Raw genomic sequence first — 16,316 nt, 5'->3', positions numbered from 1 at the left:
ACAAATGTGATACATCTAAGTCTCATTTGTATTTTTTTTGTCTTGAATTTGTAGCATGAAGCTAATAAAAATACGAGTGATTTTCTTATTGAAAGCTTTGAAAAACGTGTGATATTAGTCCTACTGTTTCAATACAAAATACCTTAGATTTCGGAAAAAATGATCGATAAATCTGTTAATTAATCATCAAGTATGGACATGTCATGAGATTAGAAAAGCCATAATTATATAAATTTAAGTGAACTTAAACGTCCTCTATGGTGTTGTCGAACGATGTATGTTTATAAATGATCACTTAAACACAGAAGGTCTTATCTTTCTCTGGACGTTTTGAAAGACTGCATAATAGCTCATTGATCAAGCGCTCTTGCGCTGAAGACGAACGAGACTAAGCAATCTGCCAAAGTTGTGAAAAGTCAAAATGCAACGGTAAAGGAGCGTTCCGCTCAAAGGGAAGCACGTGCTCGAGTGGCAATGGACAAAGCAAAAGCGAGAATGTCAACTTGAAAAAGGCAAACATTGGTGAGAATCTTATATCCCCAAAACCTAAAAATTCATCCGCAAGGTATGTCCACGAAAGATACAAAAGATGAGTCAAGACCTAAAATATCGGAAGATGTAGTCTTATTTGAAATGTTTTAACACACATAACTAAAGTCTTATTTGAAATGTTTTAACACACATAACTAAATGATCGAGTTAAATGGAGCTCTGTGGACATGTGTTGCTCGATGATCACTTAAGTGAACATAAGGTCTTAATAAAATCATTCATTAAAATTTTGTTTGTCACGAACATGGCAACCACCTATAAGTCCAAGCGGAGTTAGGATTACTACGAACTTGTCCTTGATTGCCATGGGATAAAGAAAGAGGAAAACATTACTGCAGCACAAATCTAACAAAAGTAAATAGCTAACTTCTTATTGAATTTACATAAACATCCTACTTAACAGAGGTTTTAGTCTAAAACAAGTAAAACCAAAAACATGTTTACAAGCTAAACTCCGAATAACAGAACATTAAACACACAAACAAAAACAAAGCACCCCAACCCTGCTCCAACTTCAAACAACTCAATCAACCTCCTCAATCTTGGGGCCGGGTCCATTGGTGGAGCCAGTGGAAGCGCCACCAGGCATGTCATCACCCATCGGCATGCCACCTCCAGCGCCGCCGGCACCCTGGTACATCTTTGCAATAATAGGATTGCACAGCCCCTCCAGCTCCTTCAACTTGTCTTCCAACTCATCAACTTCCGCCAACTGGTTCCCCTCCAGCCAATTTATCGCGTCGTCCACCGCCTTCTCGATCTTCTGCTTATCCGCCGGGTTCAATTTGCCGGCAAATTTATCATCCCTCACGGTGTTCCTCATGTTGTACGCATAATTCTCCAACGCATTCTTTGCTTCCACCTTCTTCTTCACCTCCTCGTCCTCCGCCCTGTACTTCTCCGCATCCTGTACCATCTTCTCTATCTCCTCCTTGCTCAGCCGCCCCTTGTCATTCGTAATCGTGATCTTATTCTTCACCCCCGCCGTCTTATCCTCGGCCGACACGTTCAAGATCCCGTTCGCATCAATGTCGAAACACACATTGATCTGAGGCACGCCTCTGGGAGCAGGAGGGATTCCGGTGAGCTCGAATTTCCCCAACAAATTATTATCCTTCGTCCTCGCCCGCTCTCCTTCATAAACCTGAATCAAAACTCCCGGCTGATTATCCGAATAAGTCGAGAAGATCTGCTCTTTCTTCGTCGGAATAGTCGTGTTCCTCGGAATCAGCACCGTCATAACACCACCGGCAGTCTCCAGCCCGAGACTAAGCGGTGTGACATCGAGCAGCAACAAGTCCTGCACTTTCGCATCCCCTTCGCCGGTCAAAATCGCCGCTTGTACCGCCGCGCCGTAAGCGACAGCCTCATCGGGGTTTATACTCTTACAGAGCTCCTTCCCGTTAAAAAAATCCTGCAAAAGCTGCTGGACTTTCGGGATCCTCGTCGACCCGCCGACGAGAACAACTTCATGAACCAGCGACTTATCGATCTTCGCGTCCCTCAAACATTTCTCTACCGGCTCCATACACTTCCTGAACAAATCCATGTTCAGTTCCTCGAACCTCGCCCGGGTAATCGTCGCGTAGAAATCGATCCCTTCGTACAAAGAATCAATTTCGATTGTCGTCTGGGAGGTGGAAGACAGAGTCCTCTTCGCCCGCTCGCACGCCGTCCTCAGCCGCCGCAACGCCCTGGCGTTTCCGCTAATATCCTTCTTATGCTTCCGCCGGAACTCCGACACGAAGTGATTCACCATCCTATTGTCGAAGTCCTCTCCACCCAGATGGGTGTCTCCAGCGGTGGCCTTCACCTCGAAAATCCCCTCCTCGATCGTCAGAAGCGAGACATCGAAAGTCCCTCCGCCAAGGTCGAAAATCAGGACGTTCTGCTCCCCCTTTCTCGACGCCTTCTTATCAAGCCCGTAGGCGATGGCGGCGGCTGTCGGCTCGTTGATGATCCGCATGACGTTGAGCCCGGAAATCACACCAGCGTCCTTGGTGGCCTGCCGCTGAGAGTCGTTGAAGTAGGCAGGGACAGTCACGACAGCGTTCTTCACCGTCTGACCCAGATACGCCTCCGCGATCTCCCTCATCTTCGTCAGCACCATCGACGAAATCTCCTCCGCCGAGAACTTCTTCTCCTCTCCCTTATAGTTCACGACGATCAAGGGCTTGTCTCCAGGGCCCGGAATAACCTTAAAAGGCCAGAGCTTCATGTCGCTCTGCACCGACGGGTCCGAGAACTTCCTCCCGATGAGCCGTTTCGCGTCAAATACGGTGTTATGCGGGTTCATCGCCACTTGGTTCTTCGCAGCGTCACCGATAAGCCGCTCGGTGTCGGTGAACGCCACATAGGACGGGGTTGTCCGGTTGCCCTGATCATTGGCGATGATCTCGACACGGTCGTTCTGCCAGACCCCAACGCAGCTGTAAGTTGTGCCGAGGTCGATGCCGATGGCCTTCCCTTCCGTCTTGGCCGCCATTGAAACTGCTTAAACAAACAGACCGCTTATAAAACAGAGCTCGAAATTTACAGACAAAATTTGGACAGAAGTAAGAGATTTCTGAGAAGTTGAACGAAAGTAAAAGATTTCTGAGAATTTGAACGCTTTCAAAGAATTTTTCTGATCAAATCTGAGATTGGATTAGGAAAAGAAGCAGGGGTTCGTCAATTTATAGTGAACTGAAAGATTATTCGAGAGAAATGGAGAAGAATGTAAGGGGAAGGCGGTGGAAAGCTTACAGGTGGTTCGGGAGTGTTCTGGAATTTTGGGAGGGAAGGTTTGGCTCGGGAAGGTGGGCTTGAATTGTGTAGAATCTCATGGAAATATGAATAATACATTACGTGTTTTTATGTAAGTATTAGAATATTTTATTTTTAAGTTATTAACTTTTTAATACATATATCTTATTATTTATACAATAACACATAATATACTATCATATGCCGATCATACTACAAAAATCTCTTAACCTGGGTGCCATCGTTTTTGTTGGGTTAAATTGGCGGGTGAGTGGGTGGCATTTTGGGAATTTGAGGATGTTTTGGTCGTAACGGTGGGGCAAACTGGTGATGCGGTGGCAGGTTGGCTGCCGTGTCTGTGTACGTCGCGTTGGTGATTTTTGTGCGTATTGCTTGGGCCAGATATGTGTCGATTGTGTTTTTTGTGTTTTGTTATTTTGTGCCGGTCGGACCATGTGAGTATGGGCTAATATTTATCATTAGCCCAAAATAATTGGAAAATAAATTGGTAAATGATTCATTTAGAAAATACTTTTAAAGAGTGAAAGTGCTTTTAGAAAATATTTTAAAACTAATTCTTAGTAGAAATTCAAGTTAATTTTCGAAAAGTATTTGAAGTGATTTTTACAAGAATTATTAGTTATATGCTTCTTATAGAAAACATTTCAAGTGCTTTTGAAATCCAAAATTTTTTTTTAATCTAAAAGTGATTCCAATAATTTAAAATCACTTTCCAAATGACCTGAAAATTAGGAGAAAACCTATTGTTAGATAGAAGGTGTATTGGGGGTGAATTTATTTACTCAATTTCTCGGATTTTCTGATTTATTTTTAAAAAAATCTCAAACTTCTATGCTTAAGCATAAATATAAAATCAATACTCCAATTAGAAAGATGCAATTGATGATGAATTAGGTCAGAAAATAATAAGAGTTTAATTATATTTTTTGTTCTTAAATTTTATTTTATAAATCGATCGCAGTAAACGTTATAGGGCTCGTTTTTCAGTGGTTTTAAAATTATTGAAACATTTTTTTATGAAAGTGTTTTTAAAATTAATCCCTAATGCAAGTGACTCTTGAAAAGAAAAAAAAACACTTCAAGTGTTTTTGAAATTCAAAAACAATTTAACCGAAAACGCTTTCAGTCAAATTTAAAACACTTCTAAACTACTATATGAAATGATGTGTAATTTGGTGAAAAAAAATATATTCAGTTGGGCACTTCGGCTAGCGCAATTTTTACACAAAATAAGAATCACACGCGATTCACGAATGATCTGGTCGGATATCCTTCAGTTTTAGGTATGTTAAATAAATTTGATCTGACCTTTATATAAAGGGAGTTTTAACAAAAACTCACGGTATTGTTCACTTTAACGAAAAACCACATTTTTACACTAAAAAGTTAATCCTGATACTATTTTCTTTATCCTTTATTTTATCTTTATCATTAAAACTCTAAATTTTCAAATTTTTTTCATTAGTTTTCTTTTTATATAAATCATGATGAGTAATTTTGTGATTATACAAAAAGAAGCAAAGCACCCAAAAGCCGAAAAAGTACACGAGAAAGTATTCAACGCAAGCAGTTAGGCAAAAGGACACATCCGTCATTTCAAGAAAAGTGTACGCAACTCTACATCCTAGCGACGACAGGACAAGTGGACAACGACGTAATCACGCTCGCCCGACATCACCAAACCAAAAAAAAACTCGAAAAAAAAATCTGAGGTCGCAAAAAAGAAAAAAAAAGGGCAAATCCAACTCCGACGCTCACACTCTCTCACTTCACCAACGAAAGGAAAGGGCTTTTGGCCTGTCCACCGCCCCCGCGGACCCTTTTATCTCTCTCTCTCTCTCCCTCTCTCTCTCTCTCTCTCTGTTCTGAGTTTCTCTCTCTTACCCTCCGAAGAGAGAAAACCAAACCAGACCAGGAAATCCGAATCCGAATATTTGGATCCGTTTTTTCGTTCAGGATTTAAATCCAATTCAACAGGATTCAGCGTCTGTTTTCGCTGAGTCTTTCGTTGTTGTTGTTGTTGTTCTTTGATTGGAAGGCTGAGACTCTTCAGGAGATTAAGATCGAGGTATGCAGCAGGGTGATCAACCGGTGTTGAACTTGAGACCTGGTGGCGGTCGCGGTAGACTCCTTGGTCCTCGCTTCGACTCCTCATCCACCGCTTACCGGCCCGTCGTCTTCATCGTCGTCTTCTTTGGCTTTCGGTTCCTTTTCTTCTGATGTCCCTCTACTCCGTCCCCATGGCGGCGCTCCCCCCAATTTCTCTATCAAGGTTTACTTATCAAATCTCTCCACTTTGTCTGGATCTGGGTTTGCATCTGGATGTATGATTTGATTTGAATTTGTTGATTTAGTAATAACAAGCCTGTAAAGTTTGCGTCTTTGGATTGAATTGTGTCCAAACAAATATGGGTTCTCTGAGATAACTGGTGTTTTAATGCGTTAATGCGTTGTTTAGACTATATTGTATCGATTTTGAATGTAATTTGAGCAACCCTTTAGTGATTTTAACTCCCCCTACCGACCCTTGAGACTCGTTTGAGTAGATGAAAATCTTTGTTTATATCGTAGCAGGTTTTGTTGCAAGTAATTTTAAGAAGCCAATGTCCTAATTCTTGGCGGGGCGCTTAGTTTGTGTGACTGCTGTAAATATGGACAAACAGCTATATGTAGGCTTTAGGTGGGCAAGCATTCAGTTGTAGGCTGCCCATAAAGGACCAAACATCTGATTCATCCAATGCTGCATAATTGGCAGTTGGCTACTTTGCATTTTGAAGCTTGTGTTTGCACTGTAATGCGGCCAGACTTTCTGAACTCTGTTTTCTTGACAGGCTGGAGACGCACGGTTTGAGGGTCGTGAGCGAGTGAAGTACACCAGAGACCAGATCTTACAGCTTAGAGAGGTATTCAATCTTGGAATACATTTCATGTTAAACAGAGTAGTATTATTAGTTGTGAACAAAAATGATAAGACATTCTCATAAAAACTTTACTGATCTGCATAATATTATACCGCTTCTTTGTAGGCTGTTGAGGTCCCTGATGAAATTTTAAAAGTGAAACAAGAAGTTGACGCTGAATTTTTTGGCGGTGAAGACCAGAGCTGGGGTCGTGCAGAAACCAATGTGAGTTTTCGTCCGTCTAATATTACGTGTATTTTCAATGTTTAAGTGTTGAAGTTGATGGAGCTGTCTATTCGATATCATCATTTTCAAATATCTTTTGGTTGTATTCGACTTTATAATGTTCATATTCTTTTTATTGGTGTGATTAGTTATGTAACCTTGAAGTTATTGATCTCCATATTTATGATATTAAGTGTGCTTTATAAAAGACTTATGATTTTTTTATTTACCTCTTCAGCTGCCAGCTCAATCTCCAACTCCAGCTCCAGCTCAAAATCGTTATTCTGAGCCGGACAGCCGGGATTGGCGTGGCCGTTCTGCACCAGTTCCTACCACTGGAGAGGAACGGTCTTGGGATACTCTTCGGGAGAATAAAGAGTCTGGTAATCGGTTTGATTACAGACAGCAAGAAGCAAATCAGTCTCAATTTTCAAGGACACAGAACCAAGAGGTAATATATTTTAAGAACAGTGTAATTTGACCTATATAGTTTTTCCTCTCTGTAGTTTTGGTTTGTATTTGTCTCCCGATTATCTTTTGTATTGAGTTTTGCCTGAGGGAATAGGTTAGAGTTTATTCTCATGCAGTTATGTGCACCTTTGTTTGGTTCTGGTGTATTTTACTGTTCATTTTAACTTCTGTGCTTGTACATGAGGAAAATATCGACTCAGATTCTTTTCTGATATCATTGGTTTCTCGTCATTTCAGGGAGGGCCTGCTCCCACTTTAATCAAAGCTGAGGTTCCATGGTCAGCTAGAAGGGGTACTCTATCTGATAAGGATCGCGTGTTGAAGACTGTGAAGGGGTAATATATTCTATTACATCTTGATTATTTGCTCACTATATCCCAACAGGTATAATCATGGGATTACCTTTCTGTCCCAAGTTGTCATTGTTTGGTAATCTTTTGGTCTACCATATAGTTTTCTGTGAGAACATTGTGCTTAATGGCTTTCACTTTATGTTTTCTATGCAGGATTCTAAACAAGCTGACTCCGGAGAAGTTTGATCTCCTCAAAGGACAACTTATAGACTCTGGCATTACTTCGGCTGATATCTTAAAGGTTTTTTTTTTTTTTTTTATTTGTTTTTTGTATTGATATACCCTTAATCCTTATTTATAATGTTCTTTTCGGTTTTGTCTTATTACTTCTGGCAACTGTACTCACATTTTTCCTTACATTCCAGGGTGTTATTTCACTGATATTTGATAAGGCCGTGCTAGAACCTACATTTTGCCCCATGTATGCTCGTCTCTGTTTTGATCTGAGTGAAAAGCTTCCCCGGTTCCCCTCAGATGAACCATGATGGTAAAGAAATCACTTTCAAGCGGGTCCTCTTGAATAACTGCCAGGAAGCTTTTGATGGCGCTGACAAATTGAGGGAAGAAGTGAGACAGTTGACTGCCCCTGAACAAGAGATGGAGCGTAGGGATAAAGAAAGATTGGCCAAGATTCGTACGCTGGGAAACATTCGTTTAATTGGAGAGCTTCTGAAGCAGAAGATGGTACCTGAAAGGATTGTACATCACATTGTTAAGGTACGTCGTGGATTTCCTCCTTCACCCCTTTACTCGCTCAGCAATTACTCTTCAATATGTTGTTCATGGTTGTTTTTTTACATGAAACAGGAGCTCTTAGGATCTGATAACAAAGTTTGTCCTGCTGAGGAAAATGTGGAAGCAATATGTCATTTTTTTAGCACTATTGGAAAGCAGCTTGATGAGAAGCCAAAATCACGCAGTATAAATGACATGTACTTCAGCCGAATGAAGGAACTGACAACAAACCCTCAATTGGCTCCAAGGTTGAGGTTCATGGTTCGTGATGTAATTGATTTGCGTTCCAACAACTGGGTTCCCAGGCGTGAAGAGGTAGGCTATTGTAATATGTGCTCGACTTGTATATTAAATTGCTAATATTTTTTTTTAAAACTAATTGTCATTTTATTTTGAAATTTGATTACAGATAAAAGCCAAAACCATCACTGAAATACATACGGAGGCAGAAAAAAATCTTGGATTGCGTCCGGGTGCTACTGCGAGCATCCGAAGTGGTCGTAACAACGTTTCTGGTGCTCAAGGGAGTACCAGCCCTGGAGGATATCCCAACAACCGACCTGGTTCAGGGGGTATGATGCCCGGGATGCCAGGAACAAGGAAGATGCCTGGGATGCCTGGAATGGATAATGACAATTGGGAGGTTCAGAGGACACGGTCAATGCCAAGGGGTGATGGGTTTGGTGTGCAGCCGGGTGGTGGGCATGGCCAGGTGCTGTTGGTTGGAAAATCAACATCAGTGAACACAAGGCTGTTACCTCAGGGTAGTGGTGTCCTTGGCAGTGGCAGGCCTAGTGCCTTGTTGCAGGGTAGTGGTGCCCCTCCTGCTTGTCCATCCAACTATGCTTACGGTGCAGAGCCTGTAGCTCAAGTGCCAGTGCCTGCTAGACCTGTTGCTGCTCCTTACGTGGCACCAGTTGTTGGAAAGCCACAAGCTCCAGCTCCAACTGCGGCTCCAAAGTTGAAACCAGATGAACTTAGGAGAAAAACAATCTCCCTTTTTGAGGAATATTTCAATATCGGACTCTTAGATGAAGCATTACTGTGCGTGGAGGAGCTACAATCTCCAGCTTACCACGCCGAGGTTGTCAAGGAAGGCATCGCCCTTGCACTAGAGAAGAGTCGACCATGTGTTGAACCACTTGTGAAGCTTCTTGAGTATTTGTTTTCTAAGAAGGTGCTTACGACTAGTGACGTAAGGAGTGGATGTTTACTCTATGCATCTATTCTGAACGATGTTGGCATTGACCTGCCAAAAGCACCAAGTAACTTTGGTCAAATTATAGGGAAATTAGTCTTGGTTGGAGGTTTGGATTTCAAGGTGGTGAAGGAGGTCCTGAAGGCGGTGGACGACTACTACTTCCAGAAAGCTATATGGGATGCTGCACTGAAGATCGTTAGCTCTAGTCCGTCAGGACAAGGCCTGTTGGATTCACAAGCATCTGATATTGACGCTTGCCGGAGTCTATTCTACAAAGCGGCCTAGGACATCTTTGCATGCACGAACACGCTCGAGTTTCTGTAACCATGTGGGACTACGTTCGCCCTCTTTTTTGGGTGAGTGATTTGTATTACACACTACATGATGTGATAAGGTAGGGATGCCAAGGGACAAGACAGGTACTATTTATTTGAGTTGTATATTTTCCGAGGTCATAGTTAGTGTGGGTTTAAGGAGGAGGGAAGTCGAAATCATAACGCGAAGGACTTTGCTCTCGAGACATGGGATGGCTAATCGCGTGCTAAATTTGCTCGAGAGTGGCCCCTCGAAGGATCCCGTTGTTTTTGTACTCGATGAGTTGTTTTTGTCAATTTATTTATCTTCTTGACTGATTAATTTTAGTTCAATGTCGAACCTGGCTAGCTCATAAAATGCCTTGTCTTTGTACTCCCACTGTGAAAGGAAATCGATATGGTTTTGAGCTTATTCCTTGAATTTGAGTGCAAATTTTCACGTGTTTCACTTCTCACAAAATCGAATTTACATTTTTGTACTGCTCCTCTGCTCCGAGTCCCGGGGATTGCCGATTGGTTTTCTTCATCCTCTGCTCGGAGTCCTGGGGATGGCGAATTGGTGTTTTTCATTCCTTCCTCCCAGTCCCGGAGAGGAACAACGGATCTCAAGCCGGTGGCAACCTATACTTAACCAGAACGCGATTATTCAAACCAAGACAACCACGATAAATGAATAATGGAGAAACTGGGGAATTCATGAAATAAAAATTTGAAAGCAAGAATAGCTGAATGACTCGTATGGAAGAGCTTTAAAATAACTGAAACGCTTTTGGAGAATGTTTTTGAGTTTCAAAAGCACGTGTATGTTTCTTGCAAGAAAAAATTTAAAGGACTTCAGAAGATTTACTTGCATTTTTACTAAGGATGAGTTTTAAAACATTTTCACGAAGGGCACATTCAACAATTTTAAATGCACTTCCCCAAATTTATCTGACCGTAGTAAGCATCTTACGTTTCAGAGTAGTCACTTTTTACATTCTTCATTGGTTTCCAATGAATCTGAGATTTTGATATGATTTCTTGAAATGTGGATGTGAGGATCCAGCTTACTCAGTTTTTGGTATCCGATTACTCATCAGAATGGTCGAAGGACGAAGGTTTCAACACCCGTACGAGAAGCAATTGCTACTCATTTCACAAGCTTTCGAAATGCTAACGTTTTTTCTCTGCATGTACAATGCAGCAAATGCTGATATCTTGAACTGGGAGATAATCGAACGATGGTGTGTTATTTGCAGTGCTGTTTGTAGAGTGGGTGGCGTCGGTTCTTCTATAAGTTTTGGAAAGCAGAAACGGGCTATATGTCTTGTACATGGATCGAGTCATAGGCGAATTGGCAATACTCGTCGGCCAACATATGTCCCTGCAGAAGCTCAAACGCCAACATCTTGATAGTCTATCCTAATGAATTAACTCATTTGCTTTGGGAAATTCGGTTTACAGATACACCAACCAAATTAGCTCTGCTCTCAAACTGCAATCAGTACCAGCCTTTTTTTACCCAAGTACGCTCAATATTTTGTCAATTATTTATCAAAATTGAGACGATAATAGCGTATTTTTGTCAAAAAAAGCTAAAAAAGATTGCATTTTGCGAGTAGGACTATTTTTAATTGTTGGGTTTGTAAAAGACTACTGAGCCCAATTACCCTTTCTTCTTTTGGAGCTTAGAAATCCAAGGAAGAAGATAAGAGCGAGGTGCTCATTCTTTCTTGCCACGACCTACTTGGCATGCTTAAATTACTGTGTGCTAAAATATCTTTTTTGATTTTGTCAAAGTTGAGAATAACGTCGCTAACACCATAATTGGTAGTACTTCTTTACATCTGTGAGTCGGCAATATTCAATTTAAAAATATTGTGAGTTCGATATATGATTATGACTGACCTTTTGTATAGCCTTGTCCGAATTTCTTCTTCCGTCTAATATCGTTTTATGTCGGTAAGGCTGTCTTACTAGCCCGGCTCTCAAATAGGATAATAACCAATAAGGTTCGGATATAATCAAATACAAATTGACTTAAAGTACCATATGATGTAATTTTTATGTGAGTCCATGTAAGTCGAATTCGAGACTTCCTACTTCATAGGGTGTGGTGAGCGGTCATCTTTTTAGTTGATAGCCTTGATGGGTTGGAGAATTTTTAGTTGTAACGGAAACACGGATGGTACATCACGTGTTTTTATATAAGTGGTGAGAAATTTTATTTTTTAAGTTATTAACTTTTTAACACACATATCCCATCATTTATATAGCGACACGTGGTGTACCACTCCGTGTGACAGTCACACTGAAAAATCTCTCGATGGGTTGGTGGTGGTGTGAGAGTTTTGATTTTGATAATACGGTTGGGTATGGGGTGTGATATCCACACACACCATTTTTTACTTCTTTCATACGTTTTTAGTTTTTAGCTATCGAATTGAATGAATTGAAAAACATCAACGGATAAAAATTAACAAAGCATGTGGATAGCAGATCTCTTGAGTATAAGTAACTAACAATATAAAACTAGCATTGGATAAGGGATGGAAATAGTCCGTGCTGCGTGTAGCCCTTAACTATCACTGGTTTCTTTGTGGCCTATATTCTTTTACTTGGTCTTGTCAATTTCAAAACCATCACCGCAAGACACCACCGTCTTATGATAATTATACCCTGAAATTAGGATCATCTGTTATCTATTCTATTAAGGGAAGAAAAGATGGCTCGTCAACTTTTTGTTCTTTTTTCTTATTAATTTTGTCTCATTTTTTAATACATTATGTTGACCTAAGAAGTGTAAAATAATAATTTTGTATTTTTTGACAAAATAATAGTCATATCCTTATTTTTTTTATTTTATTTTCATTTTTGATACACAATATTTACATAAAAAGGTAAAATGGTAATTATGTAATATTAAGAAAAATATGTTTTTATTAAGAAATTTCATCATCATTGTCTCATCCTTTTTTTTAAAATTTAAAAACTAATCACACTTCTTAATCAAAAATAAAAAATAAAATAAAATAATTCACACACAAAGTGTGCGGTCATCTTCTACTATTCAATAAAAGAAGAAAGCTTCAACATTTCAAAATATTTCAAATTTGGTGTCCTTTAATTAATCATATATTAGTCGTGTTATCAGATGCTTTGTTGACTCGATGAAAAGTGTGGTCCACTAATTCGTCTTTGCTCTATGACTCACCAAAGGACCTGCAAATGAACGATGCAGTCGGTGAACTTAATTTCGTGCCCCATACAGCCATATATATATATATATATAATATTTATATTTATATCTATATATATATATATATATGTAATGTAACTGTGTGTGTGGATCGCATTAAGTTTTAGCAGGCCTGCAGAGATGATAAGTGAGATGAAATCTGCAGTCTCTCTCTCACAGCTCGTCGTCGTTCTCCTTCTGCTAATATCCTCTCAATCTCTTCCAAGCTCCGCCCATGCAACTGCCCACCTGAATAATCCTACCAGGGTTCTTGGCGGCCAGCAAATCCGGATGCAGCAGCAGGAACCAGAAGCAGCTGCAAATAATTACGATTTGACTAGTCGGAAGCTTGGGATTCACATGAAGATAATACGTAGGCCGACTCCCAAAGTTCCACGTGTCAAATCATCATCATCATCCCCAATTTCAACTCAGATGCCTTCTCTTGCTTTGGGTTTATCCCTTTGCCTCTTCTTCTTTCTACTGTTTTAGGTAGTGGATATATTAACAATATATATATTGTTTGTGTCTGTATTTGCTTACGTCTCATCAAACCAATATATAGAATTTACAGATATTATCGTGTTGTCATTACGTAGCTATGTTAAACAGGTATACACTTGTATTGAAAATAAATTAATGAAGGTGTATGCAAGCATAGCGATAGCGAGCGTTATATTGAGCTGTATGCGAGCAGCATCATAGAAGGCAAACAAATGAGGTGGTTTCGTTTGATGGCCGTACGTTAATTGGTGGTGGTGCTTCATCCATCGGGAAAATACGGTCTCGGGAATTTCTATTTCGTCTATGTCAGCTGCTGCTGCTGCATTCTCAATTTCTCTTCATGTCTGCCCCGCCATCCTACCGGCTGTGTTAATCTTCATTCTTTGTTCATTCTTTCCATTGTGATGTATATTATGTATATGCTCTTGATATCACACAACTTCATGTTCCTGATTTTGACTATCATGTACGACGTATGTACCAGGAAAAATTATTGTATGGTTCCCAAGCATTTCTGTCGTTGATATATTTATGTTGAGGGTTAATTTGGTTTTCAGATATATTGGATCGGAATTAATGGATGAAAAATGTTCAAAAATTTTAAAATTTCAAAAGACTATAAATATTGAATGAGAAAAGCAAAAGGCATGTATATTTATTGAGATTCAGAATAGATTTGCAGACATGGAACAAGAGATGAATTTCCATATATACCTAGTTATTTTTTCCCTTAAGATACTATTAATCCACAATATACTAAACTCTTTTTGTTACTTGCTTTATTCTTTTCATCGAATCACCTTAACTTTTATCACAGGTGATGCTAAAGAGATCAAATTTTATAGACTATAGGATTAGTAATTCTTTTTTAAAAATTGAATAGATTCGGTCTTATACATATGCGAAAAAGGTAACATGCGAAAAAGGTAACAAAAAAAGAAAGAAGATGAGTTCTTCTTCCTTTTATCATTTTGGAGCCTTTCTTTTATTATTTTGGAGCTGTGATGAAATTCTCATGCACAGTTTTGAATGAGAGAAAGAAGTGAGAAATCCTCTTTTCATTGAGTGTTTCGAGACAATCAATAGAAATTCTCAAGGGCACCATGTTCTAGGAGCTCAAACTATGTGATTGAATAAATCTTTCTAAAGAAGGAATTCAACTATCAATCACCACATCATGCGTTATCACACCATGCATAATTATAAATATGGTCTAAAAAGTGGTCTCCCTGACATCTTCCTACTTACTAAGTTGTAGCCAAAAACATTATGAATAAGCTCTCCAAGGAAAAGATAATAGAGGTATCACATTCTCTTCTATCCTTTGTTTCCTCTCAAAGAGATTTGTTCCCTCTCAAAGAGATTTGGTCGACAAAGGTCTCTAGCTAATTTATTCTTTTTCATCTAATCATAGCACGAAAGAAGATTCGAACTTAAATATCTTTTAACATAGAGGTTTGTGCGGCTAACTAAGAGGTAGTTACGTAAAAAACACAACTTGATTATCACATCCATCGTCAAACCGCAAATCCCTCTGCCCAATAGTGTTATTCACACACTCATTTTTATCTCTGACATACCTCTCTCAATTTCTAATCACCGAATCAAATAAATTGAAGATATCAGTGGATCAAAATTTAACAATAGGGTGAAAAGTCAAAAGAAAGGTTTGAATCGCGCTACCCTACATAAAATTGACCTAGCATTGCCCTGCAAAACCACACGCAGACACATATGCATGTGTCTATGGCAGGTTCGTTTTACTACGATTAACAAGAATCTTTACTTTATCCACTAGCCATGAAAACCCTAATAAACTTTTTTAATGCTTTCACTTTTCTCGTTATCTTTATGCTTAATTAGTGCTAATTACACTTAGCAACATAAGTCTATTTAAGTGTGTCCCTCTTCTTCATCCACCACTTTTGAAAAACTAGTTACTAGTATTAGGTTATTAGAAAACTTAATATTTGAGAGAAGATGAGAAGAGAATTACTGATATGGTCCTTTTTTATTCTCTCTGTGGTTGTTCATTCTGCATGTGAAACCACTTCCAACCCTAAAACCGGAGATTATACACCTCTGAAGAAGCAGCATGATTACCTTAAGCTTAAGGGTAAGCTCACAAATTCTCTCGACAGATCGAGAAATATTACTGATCCCTACGTTCTTTTTCGCTAATTTTATCAATGTTATAAGCTCCGCAGATGTATATGATACGAGGAACAAATCAAGCACAATGCATGAAGTTCAGCATTTAAGGATTTCCCAGAAACTGAAAGCAAAGCCAACCCCCGGTGGTGCCTCCGACCTAAGTCGCACCCGTCCCAGCAAGGGTGCAGCAAGCTCTGTACTAGCTAAACACCCCAGTTTCTTCCTCTTCGCAGTGTTCAGGCATGTTGCTGTTGGATTGATCATCTTTGCTCTGTATTAATCGCTTGAGGTAATTTTGTACACGTTATTTAGGACGCGATGGATGTGGAAGTTTCGCGATCAAACTTTCGCTGTTAAACCCGTTTCTCAAACCTGCTTCTTATGTAATTGTAAATTAGAATATCTACTTATTGCATTATTTGACATTTCTTCCCATCTACCCCTGTTCTTAGCCAAAGCATATGCTGTCTGGTTACTGTCATGCCACGCAAAACACTATGGTCGACGAGGTGTAAACAATATAAGCATGGCGATGTTTAAACGAAAGCAGAAACATGATTTGTATATGCCATGAAAGTATTATACTAAATACAAAGAGAATACATGATTTATTTGGTCTTATCAAATTCAAAGCCATCACCGCGAGCGACCACTGCCTTTTAATAATATATCACAAAATTAGTATCACGTATCGTATTATCTTCAACATATAAAAGAAGGAAGCTTCAATATTTCAAAATACTTCACTTTGGTGTCCTCCTGCTCCTTTAATTAATCATATATTATGTATGATTATCCATATTTAGTAATAAAGTATGTTAATTACTCAGATGAAAAGTGTGGTTAACCTATTCGTCTTTTGCTCTATGACTCACCAAAGGACCTACAGTCGATGCAGTCCGTTGAACTTTCGTGTCCCCCATA

At 39.5% G+C, this 16,316-nt stretch overlaps 3 protein-coding genes and 1 non-coding gene across 4 annotated transcripts; 3 read left to right on the top strand and 1 right to left on the bottom strand.

Moving 5' to 3' along the window:
* Nucleotides 1–898: 898 nt before the first annotated feature.
* LOC103956001 (heat shock 70 kDa protein) lies at nucleotides 899–3,361 on the bottom strand. The gene has a single exon (XM_009367930.3). It carries the CDS (start codon nucleotides 3,035–3,037, stop codon nucleotides 1,076–1,078), a length of 1,962 nt encoding a protein of 653 aa, XP_009366205.1. The 5' UTR covers nucleotides 3,038–3,361; the 3' UTR covers nucleotides 899–1,075.
* Nucleotides 3,362–5,058: 1,697 nt separating this feature from the next.
* On the top strand, nucleotides 5,059–9,938 carry LOC103956000 (eukaryotic translation initiation factor). Its single transcript, XM_009367929.3, is given in 11 exon segments — nucleotides 5,059–5,480; nucleotides 5,482–5,590; nucleotides 6,150–6,221; nucleotides 6,345–6,443; nucleotides 6,682–6,894; nucleotides 7,152–7,249; nucleotides 7,421–7,508; nucleotides 7,633–7,749; nucleotides 7,751–7,984; nucleotides 8,075–8,317; nucleotides 8,412–9,938. Coding segments are annotated over 11 exon segments (2,442 nt in total). The 5' UTR covers nucleotides 5,059–5,388; the 3' UTR covers nucleotides 9,489–9,938.
* Nucleotides 5,944–6,045, top strand: LOC125469748. The gene has a single exon (XR_007251964.1). It is a non-coding gene; the product is annotated as a small nucleolar RNA snoR103 (small nucleolar RNA).
* Nucleotides 9,939–15,153: 5,215 nt separating the features above from the next.
* LOC103955999 lies at nucleotides 15,154–15,831 on the top strand. Its single transcript, XM_009367927.3, has 2 exons — nucleotides 15,154–15,354; nucleotides 15,446–15,831. Exons 1-2 carry the CDS (start codon nucleotides 15,219–15,221, stop codon nucleotides 15,670–15,672), a joined length of 363 nt encoding a protein of 120 aa, XP_009366202.2. The 5' UTR covers nucleotides 15,154–15,218; the 3' UTR covers nucleotides 15,673–15,831.
* The last annotated feature ends 485 nt before the right edge of the window (nucleotides 15,832–16,316 follow it).

The sequence above is a fragment of a genome, unplaced genomic scaffold (assembly GCF_019419815.1).
Source record: "Pyrus x bretschneideri cultivar Hongxiangsu unplaced genomic scaffold, Pyrus_bretschneideri_v1 Contig44, whole genome shotgun sequence".
NCBI lineage: Eukaryota > Viridiplantae > Streptophyta > Magnoliopsida > Rosales > Rosaceae > Pyrus > Pyrus x bretschneideri.
The sequence above is the reverse complement of the archived record's forward strand: the minus strand, read 5'-3'. Positions and strand labels throughout refer to the sequence as shown.

Excerpts from the sequence above, each read along its gene's own strand:
- LOC103955999 (XM_009367927.3), top strand. The coding sequence starts at position 15,219 with ATGAGAAGAGAATTACTGATATGGTCCTTTTTTATTCTCTCTGTGGTT. Across the intron at positions 15,355-15,445 it reads TGATTACCTTAAGCTTAAGG|ATGTATATGATACGAGGAAC; the intron begins GTAAGCTCACAA and ends TAAGCTCCGCAG.
- LOC103956001 (XM_009367930.3), bottom strand. The coding sequence starts at position 3,037 with ATGGCGGCCAAGACGGAAGGGAAGGCCATCGGCATCGACCTCGGCACA.